The sequence below is a fragment of the Ascaphus truei genome, chromosome 7 (genome assembly GCF_040206685.1).
Source record: "Ascaphus truei isolate aAscTru1 chromosome 7, aAscTru1.hap1, whole genome shotgun sequence".
Lineage (NCBI taxonomy): Eukaryota > Metazoa > Chordata > Amphibia > Anura > Ascaphidae > Ascaphus > Ascaphus truei.
Genome location: NC_134489.1, coordinates 74,008,757 through 74,031,933, shown reverse-complemented (window position 1 = coordinate 74,031,933; position 23,177 = coordinate 74,008,757). Strand labels below are relative to the sequence as shown.

Below are 23,177 nucleotides of genomic sequence, written 5' to 3'. Positions count from 1 at the left end.
CTACTGTGTGTGTGTGTATTGTAGTTTTTGTGTGATGCATGTATTTCTACCAGAAATAATATCAACCAACATAATAATGTTGCTTTTATCATCGGCCTCACTTAGCTATGTATGTGTTGAATGTTTACTAATAACACTAAACTATAGTTACTCGTGTAAATTAAATGTACACACAAAAGTTCATGGTTTAATGATCTTTACCTAACATTCATTAGCTCATGCATGTTAGGTTACCACTACAACTTAGGTGATAATATAACATTCACACGACTAAACAGTTTCTATCACCTCACTATTGTTATTGTGTACGTTTAGATACAATGTCGACGAGTTGTTATGTAGCATTTACATTCTTTGACAAGTCACACGTGAGATTATAATATATAGTAGATTAATGTGTTTGCTGAGTGATAATGTTGGTTGCATATATCACATGGCAATACATATAATGTTAGTAGAAACTAAAAAAATATCACTATAAGTTCTAACTTCAGTGCTTAGCAACATCATTATGATAATTAAGTGCATAGTAAATAATTGCACTATAGGATAACATTATGTAGTGATTGTTAATCTGCGCACCAATCATTGAAAGCATTGTTACATATTTATTACAATAGTTGTTCGCTAGTCGTCACAATCATCTAATATAACGATTGGCCCATCTGAAATCATACATTGGTCCCATGTATTCATACACTGTATTCCCATGAAATACAGCAAACACATGATGTTCAAAAATGGCACATTTATCTATGTCTCAGCATGACAACGCTTAACACATCTCTATATGATAGTGGATATTCACGCATAAGTTACGTATATGTTTAAACTGCAAGGATAAAACTAAAGATACAGAAATATCTCATTTTTATAATGGCGTTGCTGGCATTAATACTGATATGTGTGTTCCGGTGCCTGTATACATAATAATGTGCGCGCACAATGTCTGTTGCGCGCGCACGTCACGAATGTGTGGACTAAGTCTTAGCGCATGCGCTAAACGATCTGTACGCTGTGCGTTCAATACATGCCCCTCCATGGTGCTGCTAGCAGTACGCATATCATGGCTGATATGGAAGCGAAACAAATTCACTTCTAGACACAGATACTGACGCTGTCATGCGCTTCTGTGTATAAAGGCAGATGCACCCTCAGGGTGTCTCCAGGCAATGTAGCTATGTGGGAGGGAGCTGTGCATGGCCACTGAATTGACCTGTGCAGGGGGATGTCCTCTTACCTTTCCTGCACCGTTGGTCTGGGACCTGCTCTCCTCCCCAGCTACTGCGTGCCGCCGTCGGTGAAAGTCAGGAACGAAGAGGTGAAACGGCGCTACTGCGCATGCCTGAAGAAATGAAGCTCCCGGATGTTCTTCTGAAAAACTTTATTGACCACAACACAAGGGCTACACCGCAATCTCCCCCTCTACGCGTTTCACCCTTACAGATAGGGCTTCGTCTATATGTAAGGGTGAAACGCGTAGAGGGGGAGATTGCGGTGTAGCCCTTGTGTTGTGGTCAATAAAGTTTTTCAGAAGAACATCCGGGAGCTTCATTTCTTCAGGCATGCGCAGTAGCGCCGTTTCACCTCTTCGTTCCTCACTTCTACACACGTACATATCTAAACTTTGTAAACGGATGTGTGCCCACGGCCAAAACGGACGATCAGCCAATGAGCGAACAAAATACGTGTGACGTCATGTTAAGGCACCGTGAAATGCACGCAAACACCCCTCCCACTGAATGAACATGGCCTCCAGCGCTGTGCACGCACCACCCCAGCAACGCGCTCGCATGACACACTGCACTGACCGTAAGAATAAGCTACGGGCACAGCGAATACTGTTTCACGCACGTCGGTTGGGTGTGGGGCTTGCATCGGTAACCTTTTTAAGGCCGCCTTGGGACATTACCACGTTCCCACGTCATATGTGGCTGACACTTTGTTTTTATATGTTGAATGCTAAACAATGAGGTGTGTGTGTGTTACAGTTAGTGTAACATGTTGAAATGATACTTTAAAAGCGATAAGAATCTATGATTTAGGACTCCGTCACCAATATGTACTAATGGTTCGTCATGTAGTATATTGTTATAGGAAATAATGTCTTTGTGCACGCTACATGTAAGGCTGTCTGCAATGTTAAGCTGTATCCACTCATTTGGCTAACAAATGGTGTATATTATTAATGTACACATATATAATTTGAGTAAAGGCATAACGAAATTTGTATTTACCATTCTTGTAGAAGTCAAAACTGATTTGACTGCAACAAATCGCTCCACGAAGGCACAACAGTATCATCCATGGTTGAGGCAACCGTTGAATCCTGAATCACACACATCTCCATGAGGCGGTCATATGGATCTGCAGTGGCTTCTTCAAACAAGACGTCCGGAGGTACGTACAGTTGTTGGTTGTTTTCACATCCACATTGGTATTGCCCATATAAGTTTGGATACATATCATAGTAGTTATGTCCATCTTGCATCTGGTTTTGATGAATGGAGGGTGCAGGTATATCAGCAGATGCGACAGTCGGTGCGGCTTCAATGTAACTGGTATTAGGCAAAAATATGCTATTTAACAGAAGATATGTTCCATTTTCCATGGTAAGTTTAAATGATGGCGCAACATGCCAGCATCCATATCGTTGATCTAGCCGATCATGGACACGCTCAAAACATTCATTTGCGGATAAAGTGAATCGTACTGAAGTTTTAAAATTTCGTTGTTTGTCAGGTTCTTGCTAGTATGAATATTTCTTTTGGATCAAGTCATAGATTTGACCCACCGTTGCCCTTTTCTCTGCCGTTGATTTGATTGCTTCATAAATCATAAATTTGTATGATTTACGTGGATGGCTGTGCAATGTGGAAGCTTCTGCCATTTCTTCTCTCCAAGTGTACGTTGTGTTAAGTTGAACGCATACGGATGTCTGCTGAATGTTTGAATAGTTACATGTTATCTTCGCGGTTTATTCCAAGGTTATAATACAACCTAACTGTTATACGCCTATGTTTTCTCCCAGAAGAAATTTGTTACAATAATTGGCGGAAATTCTTTGTCTAAGATACACTCTTTTCACATGAATCGAAACTTTACTTTCGGCTTAGGCAATCAACATTTGCAAAACAAGTTGACTAGTTTAATTAGAATAACAATGTGTGTGAAATCATCTACAGTGCTAGGATGAACAGATTTCTGCTTCCACTTAGCTAAAATTAACCACACACACACATCTCTCTCTTTGTCTCTTTTTCTGTTTTCCTCTCTCTCTGTTTCTCTCTCTCTTTGACTCTCTCTGTTAGTCTCTCTTGATATATACATAGATATAGATATATAAATAAATATATATATAATTACATATATATAAATATATCAACATATATATTTATCTATATATAATTAACTATATATTGTGTATATATATATATATATATATATTTATCTATATATAATTAACTATATATTGTGTATATATATATATATATATATATATATTGCTACATTGAAGGCCTTGTGTGCAAACAGGCCTTGTTGTAATTATCTTAACAGTTCATTACAGTTTATAACATTACTGGATGAGTATGTTTGAGGGCCTATTTGAGTCAGCTGCGTAGAAGTTGTATTTCACAGCAAACAAGGCCTCTTTTCAGCCATGAAGGCCTGTACTGTTCATTCTGATTATATATATATATATATTATATATATAGAGTGCTAAACTAAAGCCATTGATGTGTGTAAGTAGGCCTTGTTGTAATCATATTGAAAGTTAAATACAGCTCAGTGAATTAGGGGCTCAATCATACTGATACCATCATTTTAGCAAGTGTCCTAACATTTATATCTCATTAACACAAGGCCTGTTTGCTGACAACAGTGTCAGATATATATATATATCATTTAATATATACACACACACACACAGTGTGTGTGTGTGTGTGTGTGTGTGTGTGTGTGTGTGTGTGTGTGTGTGTGTATATACATATATCCATAGAGATACAGAGAGACTACAGATATATTCATACACACTTACAGATCTGTTATTGTAACCAAAAATCATACATTATCACATGCCAACATTATGAACTATGAAAGAAGATTAAGGTAAGTCAAGTCTTACAGAGTTAAGACACCAGAAAACATAACATAAAAATGTATGCTGTTATATGGGTACTTACTTAAAGTTGTATGTAAATAATATTAGCATGAAATGACTATCTACATTACAAAAATTACCCACATACATCTCATCTTGAACAAGAGCTAAGTGAATGTCAGCTTCCATTAACATGCCAAGTGTGTAATAATGTAGTACCATTAATCAACTGATGATTAATACATATTCATATGTTATCAAATATGCCTTCATTCAGTCAGTGAGCATTTCTAAACATTCATGTGTAGAAGGACATACTTGAATGTTATCAAGCATCTGTACATGATCATACATACACTATGCATGAAATAGTCTGCATTAAACACCACCAGGACACCAACACATTTAGTGAATGTGATTATTTATTTTTGTTTATCCTTTTGAGAGCGAGTCACAGGCCTGCTTGTTGGCTGTTGTGTTTGCCTTTTCCCTTTGCCAAGTACTCTGGCCTTAACTGTACGACTTGTACTGGCCTGTTCTGTGGCACTGGGTGTGGGCTGTTGCACTTCAGGGGCACTGGGTGTGGGCTGTGGCACTTCAGTGGCACTAAGTGTGGGCTGTTGCACTTCAGGGGCACTGGGTGTGGGCTGTTGCACTTCAGGGGCACTGGGAATGGGCTGTGGCAGTTGTGAAGCAGTTGATAAACATTGCAAGAGTGATGGTGGAGCAGTTTCTTGTTTTGGTGTTTTAATCTTTTTCCAAAAGCTGGTTAGTAGTAATTGTTGCCCTAACTTTCTTTTTCGTGTCTCATTTGTAGGTGTCGGTTCCAGATTTTGAACAGATGTAAGTGGTTGGATGTTGAGAGGGACCTGCACAGAACTTGCACCTACTGTACCGGTATCATCCAGAACTGGGGAATGAAGAACTGATGACTCAGGAGAAAAAGCATGTAAAGATCCATCCTCAGATGGGGTAAAGTGGAATTGTTGTTCTCTTGCTGTACTCCGCAACTGATTTGATTGGCTTACATTGAGAACTAGTGCTTGTAATGTCCTGTTTACATTTTAGATTTCTTTAGGTACTTGGATGATGACTTTTTGAATTTGTGACAGTTCTGATATTGACCTTTCATGCATCCTTTCATGCAGTGACAACATCCTTTCAAGCACTGACATCATTTCTGAATGGCGACGATTTTCTTCACTCAAGATTCGTTCTTCAGAAGCTGCCATAGCTGAGTAGGTGTCACGAGCAGGAGGACTTGAATGCTGGGTTAATCCAGGAGTGCCAACATCTTCATGGTCACTTGAGTGAATTTGTCCTTGAGCGGCAACATCTGGTTCTACAAATAAAGAAAGACATTATGAACTGCCATGGAACTTTCACTTTGTTTTCACTATAATGATAGTTGTTCTCAGTGTAACACATAACATGTTTCCATAATTTATCATTTGTGTCCAATTAAAAGATGATGCTTGAAGTAACAATGATGTTTCGACTCAGTGTGAAAGAAGAATGAATTAAAGGTTGTTGTAACCTCACAACTCCTAGCTGATAGTTTAAAACACACACAATACATGTTGTCAGGAAACACTACATCTTCTGTGACAATAACTGATGTGAAGTTCATTACATGTGAAAGGCATTTTTTTTCCCATGGCAAACGAAATTCTTAAAATGTACACATTATATGTGCTGCACCTCATACACTCACCTTCCATTCTTGATGATGACCTTGATGAGCCAGGTGATGAGACATGTTCAATGTCAGGTGACGCAGGAGCTGCAGGAGCAACTATATAGAAGAATAACATCAGAATTTAATTGTCATGTGCACATAATTAAAATGAAGTATCTGTAGTGGGAGTAGTTATGGCTAAATATCAGCATCACATAACGAAATAACAATGATATGGTTCGGCCAATCTGAATATTATCCATCTTAACAAATGTTCAATGTTCATGTGAACCTAATCGGCGGAAGAAGAGATCAGTATCTCGAAAGCTCGCACAAATAAAAGCATTTCGTTAGCCACAGAACGGTATCATCTATTTATTTTTTGATTATTGAAGCTCGGCTAACACGGTACTGATACCTCTACATGGATATATATATATATATATATATATATATATATATATATATATATATATATATATATATATATAAAACATTTTTTTGCTTATTGTAGGACAACTATATATAAATAAATAAATATATATATATATCTCTCTGTGTGTTTGGTAACATGTATTGGCTCCGCTATCGAACATGTACCATATGGTATTTAATTGTGTTCATATGTAGCTCACTTCATATTTTTATTTCGCTCATGTACCGGTGTGTGAAACCAGCTGCAATTAATATATAATCACAGCATAGAGGTGAACAGAGGGGGTGGAGTCGGGTACAGTTTAGCTGTTGAAACGCGTAGGGCCAGGTGTGCTGTGGATCCTGTCAGCGTTGATTTGCGATTTCTGCTTGGCATTCTCCTGCCTGAACATCTCCGTGCACGACGTGACGTCATCTGTTCGTTCCGCCGCACACATAGTCCCCGGTGGGAACCTAGACTATCTGGAAGTTTGTTCCCGGGGAAAGAATACTGTGATGAGCCTGATGATGTGAGTTCCTGAAGGCAGAGATACACGAGGACTGTACTGGATGCGGTGGAGTCACGGAGCTGAGTAGCAGAGCAACAGCGCTTCCAGATCCTTTGGAGCATGAGTATAACTCATACAATGCTTTTTTACCTTTTATGTTTGTGAGTTCATTTTATGAGCCTTTTATTGGGAATTAAACCATATTTTGCACAGTAATGCACTAGGATTGGGCGCTTTTTTCTTTTATTTTATATATATATATATATATATATATATATATATATATATATAGAGAGAGAGAGAGAGATAGATATATATAGAGAGAGAGAGACATATATACAGATATATATGTAGGTATGCTTATATTGTGAAAAACTATATGTTTCTGCGGAAATATAGATAAGAACTGTAACATACGACACGCGTAATACAGTAACATTTGTCACCTGCTGGAAATTGAGCCGAATAAATTCCGATATCTCTGTCCCCTTCCAAACCCTCCACGACGACAGGAAGAAATTTTTCCCGCATCTGCTCCTCCAATGGAGTTAAGATTAGAGCTTGTGCTGGCGGCCAACCTCCTGTGGCAGAAGCATGCATCCGTTGTGCTTGAATTTTTTTCTTTAAGTTTGCCCTGATATCATCGAATCTCTTCCGACAATTCGCCCGGTCCCTGACATGATTCCCACACGCAGACACTGCCAATGTTATTTGCTCCCACATTTCTTTTTTGGATGCTGAACTTGTCCGCCCTTGAAATACATACAAAATATATGACGTTAATTATTATTAGAAAAACGAGTAGTTTCCTAAACTGCTACCTGTTCCAAGAGATACCAAACATGCTGGTTTAGGTTGAATATGTGTAGCACATGAGCATTTACGTGTAAACATACAAATCTAAGGAAGCTTGCATGAATATTGTATGAACTTTGGCAAACTTTTTAGACTGATTGTTATGGTCGTTATAAAGCATGAAGGAATATGTGTGTAACAATTAACTTTAATTGATAGATATTAGAGAATAATAGTTTGATATTAAGACATCTCACATGACCTAGGATAACATGTCTTTGAACAATCAATGCAAAGATAGACTTACCTAGTAAATGCCCATACAGAGAGTCATAGTGCTCCAAAATCCCTGTGACAAGAACTCTGTTTTCCTCTTCATTGAAACGAGGATTACGTGGCCGCTCCAGACGTTTTCTCCGAACACGTGTAGCCCAAGAGCTTGGCTGCTGCTGACTGGACTCTCCTTCTTCCAATGGAAGAGACTCCAAAAGCGGGTCACCACCAACCACCCCACCACCAGACACACCAGCAGCAGACACAGCACCAGCAACAGACACCCCATCAGCACCAGCAACAGACACCACAGCAGCACCAGCAACAGAGCCACCAGCAGCACTCGCACTCCCAGCAACACCAGTCGCACTCGCAGCAACAGCTCAGACGCGTACTCACACGACTACCAGTACCACTCACACCAGCATCACTCTTACCATGCCTTGCCATACCTCTAGCACTTACAAAGAACAGAAAAGAAATTTAAAGACAGTCGCACTGAACACTTACAAAGTGAAAACAAGACAAAGATGTTAACAAAACAACACAGGACAAACCTCTCACAATACACAACAACTCTCTCAGTCAATATGAAATATGTAAATCGCCCAGCTCTGTGTGTGTGTCTCTCTCTCTCTCTCTCTCTCTCTCTCCCAACAACACAGAGAATGAATAAAAATACACGCTGCCTTTAAATGGTCCGCTCAATCCAAAACATGCTTGCTTCGGCAGATTCAGCAAGAAGTTTCATTGGCGTACCTAACACCACCCCGCCATGCACGCCGATACACCTGTGTGTGATCGGCCAATCATCGGCAGAGTGGGACCAAATGTTTTCGGCTTGATTCGGAAGGGATTCGGCACTTATTGCATACGGAGAGGGAAAATTGGCAGAATCATGCCGATAAGGTACACTTGGCGAGAGGACTTTTTCGACGCTTACTGCATGCGGCTCTATGTAACTATGTGGGTGGTAAAGCAAACAAGGGGTTAATCATTAGCACTCAGTAAAAGGCAGAACAAAAAGGTCTTGCAGAGTTCAATTTTGAATGCACAAGCTGCTGGTTAATTTGGACAACACCACAGCAATAAATAATCTTGTAAACTGGATATGACAACAGTTTCTAGGCGACACCTTTCCTTGTGTCCCTATCAAAACCTTGGTATAGTATATCATGCAATGTTTATACTACATCTTAATGTGGAGTTTTCCATTATAGCTATAGAGTATTTAAATTGACAATCCCATTGATGTTACAAGAGCAAGTTGGTGTGCAGTAGGGTGACATTTCTTAGGCCGCGCTTATATTGCGTGAGCCAGCGACGGCGACACGGGTGACATCACCCATTGCCGCTAGCGAAAGTTGTATTTCGCTTTCCGGCGACGTTGCGGGCGACCAGGTCTTTGATTGGTTCAGAGGCTGTCACATGTGGTGACAGCCTCTGAAAAATCAAATTTGACCGGCTTCAGAAATTCGCGCCGCCAGCATCGTTCCGTGCTTACTGTAAGCGCACGCGACGCCGGCAATACATGTGTTTTGCCGCGACGCCGGCACTATAAGCGCAGCCTTAGGAAGGGTATCATGGGGTGATTGTAAGTGCACAGGTATTTATGTTTCAATATTTAGTGCTTTTCTGTAAAAGATGCCAATATTCCCAAACATTTGTTACCCACATATGCCAGTCATATGGGTAACTTAAAGGTGCCGTTTAAATTAATGTGATAATTCATCATACTTAAAATATAATGTTGCACAAATGCATATATGTATGTATATCTTTATTTATATAGAGCCATCCAGGTACATCCTGGTAAGTGCATTTGCAAGGGGCCAAAGTCGATGTATGAGATCTATAGTATCAGCCGGCGGAGCTACCCATACAGAGCTGTGTTTTAAGAAAGGTCCTAAAGATGGAAAGAGAGGGTGCCAGTCGGATATTAAGGGGAAGAGCATTCCTGAAGTGTGGGACAGTGAGTGAGAAAGGTTTAAGGCAGGAGAGGTTTTTACATACAAAAGGGGTAGACAGAAGGCATCATTTAACAGAACGCAAGAGTCGAGCAGATTTCTAGCGAGAAATTAGGGCTGAGATGTAAGGAGGAGCAAAAGAGTGTATAGCCTTAAAAGAGAGGAGGAGAATTTTATAATTAATGCAGGATTTAATAGGAAGCAGGAGAGGCGCTGAGACAGATTTAGAAGACCGTAAACTGATTCTAGCAGCAGTATTTAGAATAGATTGTAGGGGAGACAGGTGAGAGGCAGGAAGGCTGGATAGTAGAAGGTTACAATAGTTGAAACGGGAGAGAATGAGGGCCTGCAGTAGAGCGACAGAGGAAAGGACGTATCTTTGCTTTAATCCTGTATAATAAAAAAAGACTGACTTGGATTATCACTTTAATACACAAATACTCATCATTCATTTTTTTTTTATGCTCTGCAGTAAAGGTAGAGTGGCTTACAAAAACTAAACAAGTCATATGAGGTCTAGTTACAGCAGGAAGCTGTATTACTTCCTGTAATTACCTGCTCAGTTATTTCACTACTACTAATACCTATCTCTCTTTTACTCTCTCCCACCCTCCCTTTCACAGTCCCCCCTCTCACTCTTCCCCCTCCCTTCCTCTCACCCCACCCTTCCTCTCACCCCACCCTTCCTCTCACCCCACCCACTCTCTAATCCCCCCCCTCTCTTGCTCCCCCTCTCTCCCAGACCCATTGTGTTGAATGGGCATGTAGGCTCCAGCTGGTGGTGGAGAGGGAGCCACCCAGGCAGCTGGTAGTGGATGTTGGGCCGACTTTCGGGGGAGGAGGGGGAAGACTTCCTGTTTTGGACTACCCGGTTGGGCCCCCCTCTGTTACTGGGCACAGGACAGATGTCCCTGCGCTTCTCCTGTTGGCGGTAACTCGCCCTGCAGAACTTGCCACTCGCCCCCGGGGGGCTGATATATATATATATATATATATATATATATATATATATATATATATATATATATATATATATATATATATATATATGTAACCATTCTGTGTGTGTATATGTGTATATGTATATAGAAAGTATATATAAGATTCCAGGGACAGGCACTCACAGGAACTTTATAAGAAAATACAAAATGTATTAAATCATTTCAATCAACGTTTTGGTCTTCAATGGAAAGCTGATATATATAACCTCCCTCACAGGTATGCACCACACAGAGACACCTAGCCAGACCCCAGAACACCTATGGGGACCCGATCTGCGATTGGGAGGGGGAAGAGGGGCTATATATATATATATATATATATATATATATATATATATATATATATATATATATATTTATATACCTGAATATGTACACAGAACATGTACAAAACTCCAAGGTCAATAATCATCTCTATCTAGCCACTATATCATAAAATGGTTCATGATATTATATTCACGAGTAACAATTGTGTATTACTCATATGCAATAGAAAATTGAACAAGCTATTTTGAAAAGATATAACCCATGGTCAGTGCTTTTGTCTTTCTATGAAAAGCAACAGCATCTTACAGACTTACCATTGAGCCAGGCTGTATGTTGACGGATATGCCAGTTTCATCCAAGTGTCAGGGACATTATCAAAAAAAAGGGCTGACTGCAGTTGCTCCATTTCGGAGGAGATTGCCAACTCACCCTAACAAAAGAAAACATTAGTGTGCTATTTGCTTTTCAGAATATGGCTGTGATAAGATGACATGATAAATGCCAAAGAGTGAATTTTTCCTCTCAAAGAAATACACAAGGTGCTGAATGTTGATGTCTGAACAATGCAGGTTTGTCTGCTTTCACAAGTCATGTAACTAATTTGTTTAAAGGAATATTAAGTAGTAACTACCGCATTTCAGTTGTTGTGTGTCATACGGTATGGTACAATCTATAAATAATTTTTCTGCATCCTTTTCTTCTCTGCCTAGAAATTTTTTCATGATAATGAAATATAAGACAAGGGCATTAGAGGTACGGTATAAAAGACTTGCAAACTACTGTTTGAAAATAATAGCTTTTCCAAAAAAGTAAAACATTGACATCCCAAAGATATTTTCCTACGGAGAGAATGTATTGATTATATTGATTGTATGTTACAAAGTAAGGAGGACAGGATAAAGGATCCACATAAGGAATATTGAACCGCTTAATTGGAATGTGGGCCAGCAACATATCGCACTGAAATAATTTAAGTGCCTCTGTCAGCTAAAGGGTTTACAATATTTTTTTTTTAATGTAGGTAAGAGTTGTGTGTATGTGGACGATTGGAGGGGTATTCAGGATCATTATGCATTGCAAGCAATATGGACTAACCACTCTGACCACCAGTATGTAAAAAAAAACCTCCCTCACTGTCTATTATAGAGACATCATTAGGTCAATTTTATGGACCTGGCAAATATACTGTTAGGAAGGAGTTCTGCATCCTTAAAAATATGTATATTTTTGAAGATCCAAGGCTTATATTTATTTTTGCATTAATCATTGCAGAATGTTCATGTTTAGGACATAAGGTTTAAAGGAATTAGATATTTTTTCCCCAAAGAGAATTGTCTCCTCGTTCTCTCTATTTATTCTTAGAAAACATCAGTTCTCCATTTGCACACAGCACAGACACAGCTTGAACATCAAGTCCCCACACTTGTCTATCAATATGCCAAAAGCAGACACTGATCCTAAAGGGACCACATCCAGGGTTGAAAGGCTGGCTTAGTCTCCAAGAGGCTCATTTAGACATCGCTGTACAATCACAGTGCTAAGTACTTCCTCTCTGCAAAACTGGGCCGAAATGCAATCCATATTTGGCACTATTTTGCAGCCTGGAATCACCTTAGCATGATGATTGCCCAGCAATCTTTTATCAGCATTTGAGTTTCAGGGTCCCATAGTAGAGCTGCAACAAAGAAGCAGCTTTGAGTATGATTATACATGTCATGCCACCTACAGTGTCCTCCCCTAATGGGGCTTGAAAAAGCAAAGTAATGTTGCAAATGTAGTCAGAAAATGCACCTTTTGGTAGCTCAAAGCTATGTCCCAATATTTATATAGGTTTCCACTTTTATAGTGCAACTGTCACTCACAATACTTATGAGAAGTGTTAGCTATTTTTTCAGCAATATTTAGTCAGATGACAATGTTTTTTTCAAATAGCGACAGAAATATACAAGCTTTGCACATTAGGGTAATTTTCTTGCTTTTAGCATCAGCAATCAATGTGGGGAGTGATTTGGTGCATTAGGGAGGGGTTACTAGACACACGTGATAATTGTATGAATCAATGTCTTTATCTTTCTTTTAATTTCTTTGTTTTTTTTAGTGCAAATTAAACATACACCAAAGCTGGTGGTAATTTTGTTTATTGAACTTGAATAAAATGTATGAAGCGTGTATTAAATTTGATGCAAACATTACCGAAGAGAACCTGACTAGGCTACATGGGTTTTAACACTTAAGAAACACAAGTCCCCATCTAGTCCTTTAATTATATACTGATTGAATGAACATGAACCTCACCTTATTTGACCAGCTGATCAAATGCTGAATCTCACATGCTGTACTGGCCTAGTGTCATCAAGCTCAGTTAAAACTGAGATAATATCACACCCATCAAAAAAAAATAGATAAGGTGGTTTTACCGCAATGTTATGACCAAAGTCAAGATCATTGCGGTAAAAGTAACTCCACTGATAAATACGAATTAATTACCACATTGCGATGCAATGGTGAAGCGTCATAATAATAATAATCCATTCTACCATCGGCTTATGTCATATAAATTAGAAAACATATGACAGAAAATACATCAACCCATTTGATGCCTGTGGCTACCAAGGTATATCACAGGCTCCAAAGGGATTAAAAACTTTAACTACAACTGTAGTACACTACTTACCCCCCTGGCTAACTAAGTAACTATTAAGGTAGGTATTGCATGACAATGCCTTACTAACTGCCAAGGCAAACAAGAGGTTGGCACTACCACTATCCCCCCTGGGGACCTAATTACCCTCCCTGGGGCACCTACCCCTGTACTTCCACCTCCCATCCAACAAACATCACTCTCTCTTCTAGAGTAATGGCCAATAGTCTTATTAGCAAAATGTGGCTAATAGGGCTTATGGACAGTAAACGCACAATACATAGATACTGTACAAAAAAGACCAATACAGACATCACCATTAAAAACACATTATACATAAATTATTACACATATTTTAACTATTAAACTATCGAGTGTCAGTATAGCAACCTATGTTGTGTCAATGAGAGCCTAGTTAACCACATTGGCACTCAATGACAGTCAATAATAAAAGATTGACACTCTATTGACATCCATGCTGACTGCCATCCTCATCTTCAGGGTTGGTAGCCCCCATACCCCCCCAGAAACATTTTTAAAAACGGGCCAACGCCCAACCATAAGTAAACTATAAAAGTAATCCAAAGGCCTGATGGCCACAAAAAAACAAAAAATTAATAAAACATCAAAATAATCGAACCAAAAATGCAACAATAAAAATGCAACAATAAAAATTCTATAAAACAAATAAATCCAGGCCTGTTAGCCTATTTGTAATCCCTATACATGGGCTTTTTATTATTTGTAAACACTATACATGGGCTTGTAATGGGGACCCGCAATTTAACCCGACACCCTTGATCCTCCATTAATAGAGGATTCTTCCTAGGTGAATATTTCTTAATTATCTTCTTCTTTCCGATGTCTTCAGCCACCAGATGTGGCCTCTTCAGTGACTTCTGGTTTTCTGCGAGAGTCCTGGCCTTTTATAGTGGCTAAGGCCATTGCACAAGTGGTGTCATAGGGTCACATGGTAGAGCAACCAATCATAGTGGTTGCTGTACCATGTGTTTCCCTCCATTTATGATGACATAACACATTTTGCCAACCAAGCTCCCCCTGATTAGCAACATTTGAAGAATCTTTAAACAGGATCAAGGGTGTCGGGTAAGTTGAGGATCCCTATTATAAGCCCATGGATGGGGCTCATTTATAAATATGCAATCAGACCTTTGGATTACAATTAGGCCAATGGGCTTGGATTGATCTTTTTAATGGAATGTTTATTTCTGCACTTTTTGGGGGGTCAACAGGCCTTTGGATTACTTTTATGGTTTATTTATAGTTGGGCATCGTCCCGTTTTTAGGAATGGTTTCAGGGATCTATCAGTTGTGAAGATGAGGACAGCCTTCAACATGGATGGGGAAAGTGCCAATCTTTTATTACTGGCTTCCATTGGATGCGGCTACCCAGTGTGGCTACCCAGGCTCTCATGGAGTGGACCTACTAGCCATACTGACACTCAATGGTTTAATGTTTCAAATTATATGTCTAGTTATGTTTTTATAATGTATTTTAAATGTTAATGTCTGTATTTATTTATTTTTACTACATTTATGTATTGTGTGTTTAGTGGCCAAAAGCCCTATTATCCACATTTGTCTAATAGGACTATTGACCATAACCCAAGAGGGGAGTGTGATGTTTGTTTGGTGGTTTAGGGTAAGGGAGGTGTTTGTTGGGTCGGTTAGGATAGGTGTTTGTTGAGTGGGTTAGGGTAGAGGAGGGTAGGGGAGCTGGGTGTTGGGTGGGTTAGGGTAAGGGAGGTGGGTGTTGGGTGGGTTCGGATAGGGGAGGTGGGTGTTGGGTGGGTTCAGGTAGGGGAGGTGTTTGTTGGGTGGGTTAGGGTAGATGTTTGTTGGAGGGGTTAGGGTAGGGGAGGTTTTTGTTGGGTGGGTTAGGGTAGGGGAGGTGGGTGGGTTAGGGTAGGGGAGGTGGGTTAGGGTAGGGGAGGTGGGTGTTGGGTGGGTTGGGGTAGGGGAGGTGTTTGTTGGATGGGTTAGGGTAGGGGAGGTGGGTGGATTAGGGTAGGGGAGGTGGGTGTTGGGTGGGTTAGGGTAGGGGAGGTGTTTGTTGGATGGGTAAGGGTAGGGGAGGTGTTTGTTGGGTGGGTTAGGGTAGGGGAGGTGTTTGTTGGGTGGGTTAGGGTAGATGTTTGTTGGGTGGGTTAGAGTAGGGGAGGTGTTTGTTGGGTGGGTTAGGGTAGGGGAGGTGGATGGGTTAGGGTAGGGGAGGTGTGTGTTGGGGTAGTTACCCCAGGGAGGGTAGTAATGTCCCTGGAGGAGGTGGTTGTCAGGGTTAACTCCTTGTTTGCCTTAGCACTTAGTAAGGCATTGCCATGCAATGCTTTGCTAGTCACGTAGGTAGTATTGATTTAGTTAAATAGCCCCTTTCTAGCCCTTAGTGGTCAGCTAGTCATGGAAACCAATGACTAGCTGATCACTTGATCACTAAGGGCTTAAAATCGAGTTACATGTGTAATAGTTATTGTTTTATCACTTATTCCATGTTAGTTTAGCTTATCTTGCCTATGTATATAACCGCATTTTTGGGCTAATGCTTTTTGATGACTTTAGGCCACTGAATCTAAACTGTGTAACACTTGCACACATACCTTAAGACCAAGATCAAGCTCCTTTAGAGAATGTCTGATCTTATGTATCAGAATGTTCATCCTCTCACATTCTTGGAAACAAACAAGAATATATGGGGAGCGCTCTGCTGTTTTGGAAGTTATATCTGACATGTTATATCCTTCTGGGAGTTTCTCAAGAATATCATCTAAGAATGCTTTAACCTGCAAAACAAAATACAACATGTCTCATGCCATTGTGTAATTTAAAGCAATGCATTATGTTTGTGAGCATGACTATATGCAGTACTTAACCACTCAATTTAATTAATGGAATGAGTGCAGAAAAAAGTACTATATTTCTGTATTTTATGTAGCAATCTAATAAACATGGGCCTTATGATGCCTATACTTAACATGTAACTACTGCTAATGTATTATAAGAAAATCCAAAGTACTAGGGGTCACACCTAGTTTCGAATGGGAACAATCCTTGTGTGAGATATAGAGAAAAACTACACTTTCTAACTAGACAGATTATTGGGATTTGTACAATATTACACATTACTATGCACCAAAGTGTTTTTTTATTTTCCGTTTTCAATGGGAGATATAAATTCCTAAACCACAAACATATTCCTTATATGAATAGATTTTAAGAGTCCGGGAGATTTTGAGAAAACTACATTTGGTCTTATATTATTATTATATATTCTATCCTATTTTTTAAATGTATCCCATATTTATTTAATGAATATTCAACAAAACCATTATTTTATGCAAGAGAAAAACATCAGCCATTGAATATACTCCCGACAATAAAAATAATATGAAAGAAATGCTACAGTATGAAAAGAAGGAGACGAATCATTGAGGAAACATGAAATCGATGGCTAAAAAGCAATATTGAGAAAATCTGTGTTTTTTTCCTTACATTGATTAGAATAGATTTAATCTCTAATGCCTTTAAAATAGTTTTAAAGAAGTGGAGATGCACATAAAAATACTGCAAGGCAAGTATGGTCAGTGGTCCAGCTGCAAATGCAGAACAGGAGAAAGGAAATTATCCTAACAACGCACAGATATGAAAAGGAACAAGAGATAAACAAACAATTTAATGAATGCTCATATGACTGACGTTTCCACTATTAGATCATCCTCAGATCAAAATGTTACACTTTATTAAACTCTCAAGTAAAATGAGTGGTACTTGATAAATAATGGTCTACAATAATTTGGGATTAAAACTAAAAGCCTGCATATGCCAATAATGCATGGATGTCTTTTTTGCTGGTCTAAACCAAACGTCTTCAAGTGGCAATAATGCATCAAACAACATTTTATTTGGTGCAACAGACAAACGAGGCTTGGTTCTGCAATGTACTGTATTGCAGAACGCTACAACAAAAAAAAATTCATTTCATTTTACTTGGCTAAGCAATATGGTATTTTGAGCTCATTGATGAATAAATATTATTATAGATACATTAATGTGCTGTGAGTAAACAAAAAGTATACTACATTAAAACCTATTTGAATATTTCAGCCTATCTGTAAAAATGATCTGCGTGTTTCAACAGAATTAATGAATTGTAAACATAAGGCTAAAAATATGGGGTAGAAGGGGGTTAAATCAGTATTATTTTGTGCTTATCTTAACTGAAAAGTTATCAGGCAAGCGAGAAAGATTACATATTGTGTCCAAGATCAAAAAAATTAAATCGCAAAAAGATACAGAATAAAGTAATCTTAAACATTCACAAGCCTCTTTCCACTAACCTTTTCTTCTTCAGTCTGTGTCGCTCCTTCACCGTTTATAGAATCCCGTGACTGCAATTCTAGCAATGTATGGAAGAGGTTGTCTGAAGTCACCGTTAAGAATTCAATTTCTGCGTTGGGGTGTAGGCCATAATGGACCGGGCTCTCAGGTGGTAACATTTCATCAATGTATCTATGGTAACCTTGATAATCAAGGTTAGAGGGTACCACAAATCCAGGAGCTAAAACGAGCTTTCTATCAAACTGCAGCAAGGAAGAAAAAAAAACATTCAATGTGTCACTCATCCCTTGGAGATTTTTGTAGAGATTTTTGATATTTCAAGAAAATTGCCAATGACTTTTTGTATAGAGAAAAGTAGCAAAGCTAATATAGCATAAACCTTTGAGTGGCATCAAATAGCTCTTGTTGTTCTTTTATTTTACCTGTTATTTTTGTTCCCCTCTATTCACTGGGGACCCTCAGATTTGTGCTGTAACAGAGTTTCATTGAATCTGACAGAAAACAGAAATAATCCCTCTTTGCAGGGTTTCTTCAGATCTAAGTTTCCTGTGCTCTAACCAGCAGGATCATTGTCCTTAATTCTCTTGTCCCAGCAATTCTTTTCAGGCTTTGTTACAAGAGATCAAGAGGAAGTCCGACTCAATGCATGCTGGCATTACTGCTCCATGTAGTAAGTTTCACTAACTTACAGCATGAATAATATTAAGGGTCAAGTAGTTGACGGCTTAAAATGGGCATCAAATCACATCACAGAACAAAAGGGTACAATCTCATGTTTCCTAAATCTCCTCAAAGAAGAACGAATTCCATAATGATTTGGTAAGATGGATGTTTGCAATATTGGATGCAAGCCAACAGTGTGTCCTCCTAAACCTTGGTGTGATTGCATATAATGTTACCCACTTAGCCTGCCTCTGACTTTCTTTAAAACCTGGCTTTGTGTGTTTAGGATTCCCTTATATTTCTCCTTGACATTTTATTGTACTATCGGGGTATTTGAAGGCTCTATTTCACAAGCATTAATGAAGTTAGGATTACTACCACCCGGCTTTATCCAGTTTTTATTTATTTATTAAACTGTGGGTTGCAATGGACATTTCCTCTCCTACCAAGATCAGAACTGTGATTCATGTCCTAGGTGCCAAAGATGCTGAAACTCAATACACTACAGGTAACCACCAGTGATGAGAAAGATTAGTACCATCATAATTTTTCCAGTGACTATCATGGGCATGTTAGCCCACCTACTGAACATACCACACATAGACAGGGGTGGTCTAATAATATCATCATCATCTGATTTCATTGCTTTATGGGAAAGGAAAGCATGGCTACACGATAATAAATGTAACAGTTATTTACACCAGCTGCCTCTTTCAGCTTTCCAGCATCTTCAGAAGAATTCATTAGGCTGTATCTAGTCAAGGTCATGTTTTGATCCAACTGGCTGAAATGGCAGAGTCTTCATATCAGTAGACAGCTCTTATACTGAAGGCGGATCTCTCTCTCTCTCTCTCTCTCTCTCTCTCTCTCTCTCTCTCTCTCTCTCAATGTTTCTGACTCACTGTGGTGCTGCAATTGGAATTTTTAAATTAAAAGTCAAGATCATGGGCTTTAGCGGCTTTCTCTCACAGATCTGCTCATGCACAATATATCTGGCAGATAAATCAGAGAGTGCTTTGGAGTTACATAGTTACATAGTAGATGAGGTTGAAAAAAGACATACATCCATCAAGTTCAACCTCTGCTAAATTTAGACAACAGATACTTTATTCTATATCTATACTTACTTATTGATCCAGAGGAAAGCAAACAAAAAACCCCAGTGTCATATCATCCATTGATATCTCATAAGGGGAAAAATAAATTCCTTCCTAACTCCAAGAATTGGCAATCGGATTACTCCTTGGATCAACATTCTTCCCATGTTTACTTATTTTGTATATCCCTGTATATCTTTCCTTTATAAAAAGATGTCCAACCTTTCTTTTGAATAAATCTATTGTATCTGTCATCACAGTCTCCATGGGTAATGAATTCCACATTTTAATTGTCCTTACTGTAAAGAACCCTTTCCTTTGTTGCTGGTGAAATCTTCTTTCCTCCAACCTTAAGGGATGCCCCTGAGTCCTTTGTACTTTCCTTGGGATGAATAGTTCTTTTGAAAGCTCCAAGTACTGTCCCTGAATATATTTGTATATAGTTATCATCAGTGGTTGACAAATCACCAAAAAATCTACTCGCCACACAAAAAAATCTACTCGCCACCTAGTACCAAACGTGTGCTGCTTGGGCCAATATTTACTCGCCCGGGGGTTAAATCCACTCGCCCGGGGCGAGCAAATGTATAGGTTTGTCGAACACTGGTTATCATATCCCCTCTTAGACGCCTCTTTTCTATTGTAAATAAATCTAATTTAGCTAGCCTCTCCTCATAAATTAGATTGTCTATCCCCTTTATTAATTTGGTGGCTCTTCTCTGCACTCTCTCTAGTTCCATAATGTCTTTTCTAATGAGTGGTGCCAAAAAATTGTACTCAATATTCAAGGTGTGGTCTTACTAATGCTTTGTAAAGGGGCATAATTACTGTATGCTTACTTTCCTTCCATCCATTGCCCGTTTAATGCAAGATAAAATCTTGTTTGCCTTTGCAGCTACTGCATGACTTTGGGCACTATTGCTAAGCCTGCTGTCTACAAGCACTCCTAAATCCTTCTCCATCAAGGATTACCCAATTTATCCCCATTTAATTTGTAAGTCGCCTGTTTATTCTTGCTTCCCAAATGCATAACCTTACATTTATCTGTATTAAACCTCACCTGTCATTTACCTGCCCAAGTTTCCAGTCTCCCCAAGTCCTTCTGGAGAGAAATTACATCCTGCTCTGATTTTACTACCTTACACAATTAAGAATCATCAGCAAAGATGGAGACTTTGCTCTCGATGCCAACCTCAAGGTCATTAATAAACAAGTCAAAAAGCAGGGATCCCAGTACCGATCCCTGAGGTACTCCACTCACGACCTTAGCCCAACCTGAAAAAGTTCAATTTATGACAACCCTCTGTTGTCTGTCCTTCAACCAGTTTTCAATCCAGGTGCATATATTTTTAATGAGTCCAATTTGCTTTATTTTGTAAATCAACCTCTTGTGTTAAACTGTATCAAAAGCCTTTGCAAAATCTAAGTAGACCACATCAACTGCATTACCCTGGTCTAAATTCCTACTTACCTCCTCAAAGAAACAAATAAGGTTAGTTTGGCATGATCTATCCTTCATAAATCCATGCTGAGTGACCCATAAAAAGTAAATATTCAGCTAAATGAGTTTACAATTATTTGCTTCAACAATTATGCAAATCTAATGCACTTATATCTATGCATATAGTTACTTTTAAATCTTGGAAAGAGGATTGTGTTAGCTGGGTCTCTTTCTCTACGCTGAAACCTACTGTATATCCTAAATATCAATTCCCATTTAAACACCAAGCAAGAAAGAAAATATCTGGTCATTTATATTGTTTGGTGTCAAAGTCACTGAACAGTGGATAGAACAAATCTAAATTAAAGCAAATTTGATTAGGGTCATTTATCAATAGCCAAATGGTTTCTCACGAGTACGACATGATTGTCATCATTTTAGTACAAATTAATTGCATTTATATTTTAATGTAAGGGAGAGATTCTTTTCCTTTTCCTAAAGCAAATGTTTTTTTTTTTTTTTTTTTAAGGAGAAAAAGATGCAAATTCTGTAAACAAAATTATGCAGTTCTATCATTTTGGGTTAACAATAATAAGGTTTATCGCATTCATATAGGCAAATAAGCACAGGCTTACTATTTCAGCAGTATGTAACAGTATATAAGCACATGTGGGTTTGAGTGTATCGTCTTACATGACTATTAATGCATGTGCAAGTCGGTGTACATCTTTAGCTTTATGTATCAGGGTCTGTGTGTATCAGTGCATTAATGTGAATGCATCGGTGTGTCAGTATGTGTATCAATGTATATTACTGAATGTGTACAACAGGGAAAAAAAAGAACATAAGATGCTGGTATCAGGGGCCACCAGATACGCCAGCATTTATTTCCAGAAATTCCAAAATTGTGCTGTCCTCTCTGGTTACATTTAGTGCTTACAATATATGTCTTATCCATTGGTTCTAATTTAATATAAATATTAGATCTGTATACAATATGTGTACAATTTATTGGAACCACATATGGTCCAACAAGAAAATGTATTGTATGTCTTTATTTATATAGTGCCAAAAGTGTACTCAGCTCTTCACAAAGAATACAGTACAGGGAATTATAATAATACAATAAGTGCAGCAAAATCAGACAATAGGAAAGGAAATCCCTTCCCAGAAGAGCTTACAATCTGAGAGTTTTGACGGGGAACTTACAGAGACAGCAGGTGAGGGTAAATGACAGGGTAGAAGTGCTGTAGATGGCAGTGCTTGGTCACAATGGGTGTAGTAGTGACCATGAGCGCAGACTATTGGGATGCTTGATTTGTGGGGCAAGTTTTAAGGTTAGTCAAATAACTTAAGGGTTAACACACTTTACAGGGGAAGAGATGGCAGGGAGGCGTGGGTGAAATCAGGTGTGTATGCCTGGCTTCAGGAAAAATCAAGGTTCATGAAATAGAATTGTACACTTTCAATACACAGAAAGTGCATTTTATTAGTCCAGAACCCAGAAGAGGGAGCTCTAACTCTGGAAACCTATTTTTTCCTGGTGCGCTTATTGTTACCTGATTGGGTTGCATGTACTCTTCCAAATATGTACGACAAAGTCTTCTGTCCCAGTCATCAGTGATGTGACCACCATACATGATTTCCCCAAACAAGTAACGGAGATCTTCCCATGGAACCTGAAAGCAATATGGTTTGCATTGTAAATTATATTAAGAAATTGAATTGTTACAGAGCATGCGTTCTTTGTACATTATGCTAAACTAATCAATGTTGTGAGGCCACCTTTCCATTGCCCAGGAAGATTTCAGCTCCATTCCCAGGGGGAAAGAAGACTGCTTCATAGCAGATTGAATGAGGTCCTTTAATCCTAATTGCATCCATCAGTTTGACATTTCTAAGAAGGCATCTTTTCACTTAGCAAGGTCAATAAAGTTAACGGAAAAAATGAGATATCTGCAACTTAATATATACTC

The 23,177-nt window shown here is 38.8% G+C and overlaps 1 protein-coding gene across 1 annotated transcript in view; it reads right to left on the bottom strand.

Annotated features, from left to right (window-relative positions):
* LOC142499998 (dynein axonemal heavy chain 11-like) overlaps positions 1 to 23,177 on the bottom strand; it is a 362,984-nt gene that overhangs the window by 24,237 nt on the left and 315,570 nt on the right. The window contains exons 72-75 of the mRNA XM_075610053.1: positions 22,761 to 22,880; positions 18,000 to 18,242; positions 16,263 to 16,445; positions 11,321 to 11,436 (exon numbers count right to left, since the gene is read on the bottom strand). Coding sequence (XP_075466168.1) covers positions 11,321 to 11,436; positions 16,263 to 16,445; positions 18,000 to 18,242; positions 22,761 to 22,880 — 662 coding nt within the window. The remainder of the gene's footprint in view (positions 1 to 11,320; positions 11,437 to 16,262; positions 16,446 to 17,999; positions 18,243 to 22,760; positions 22,881 to 23,177) is intronic.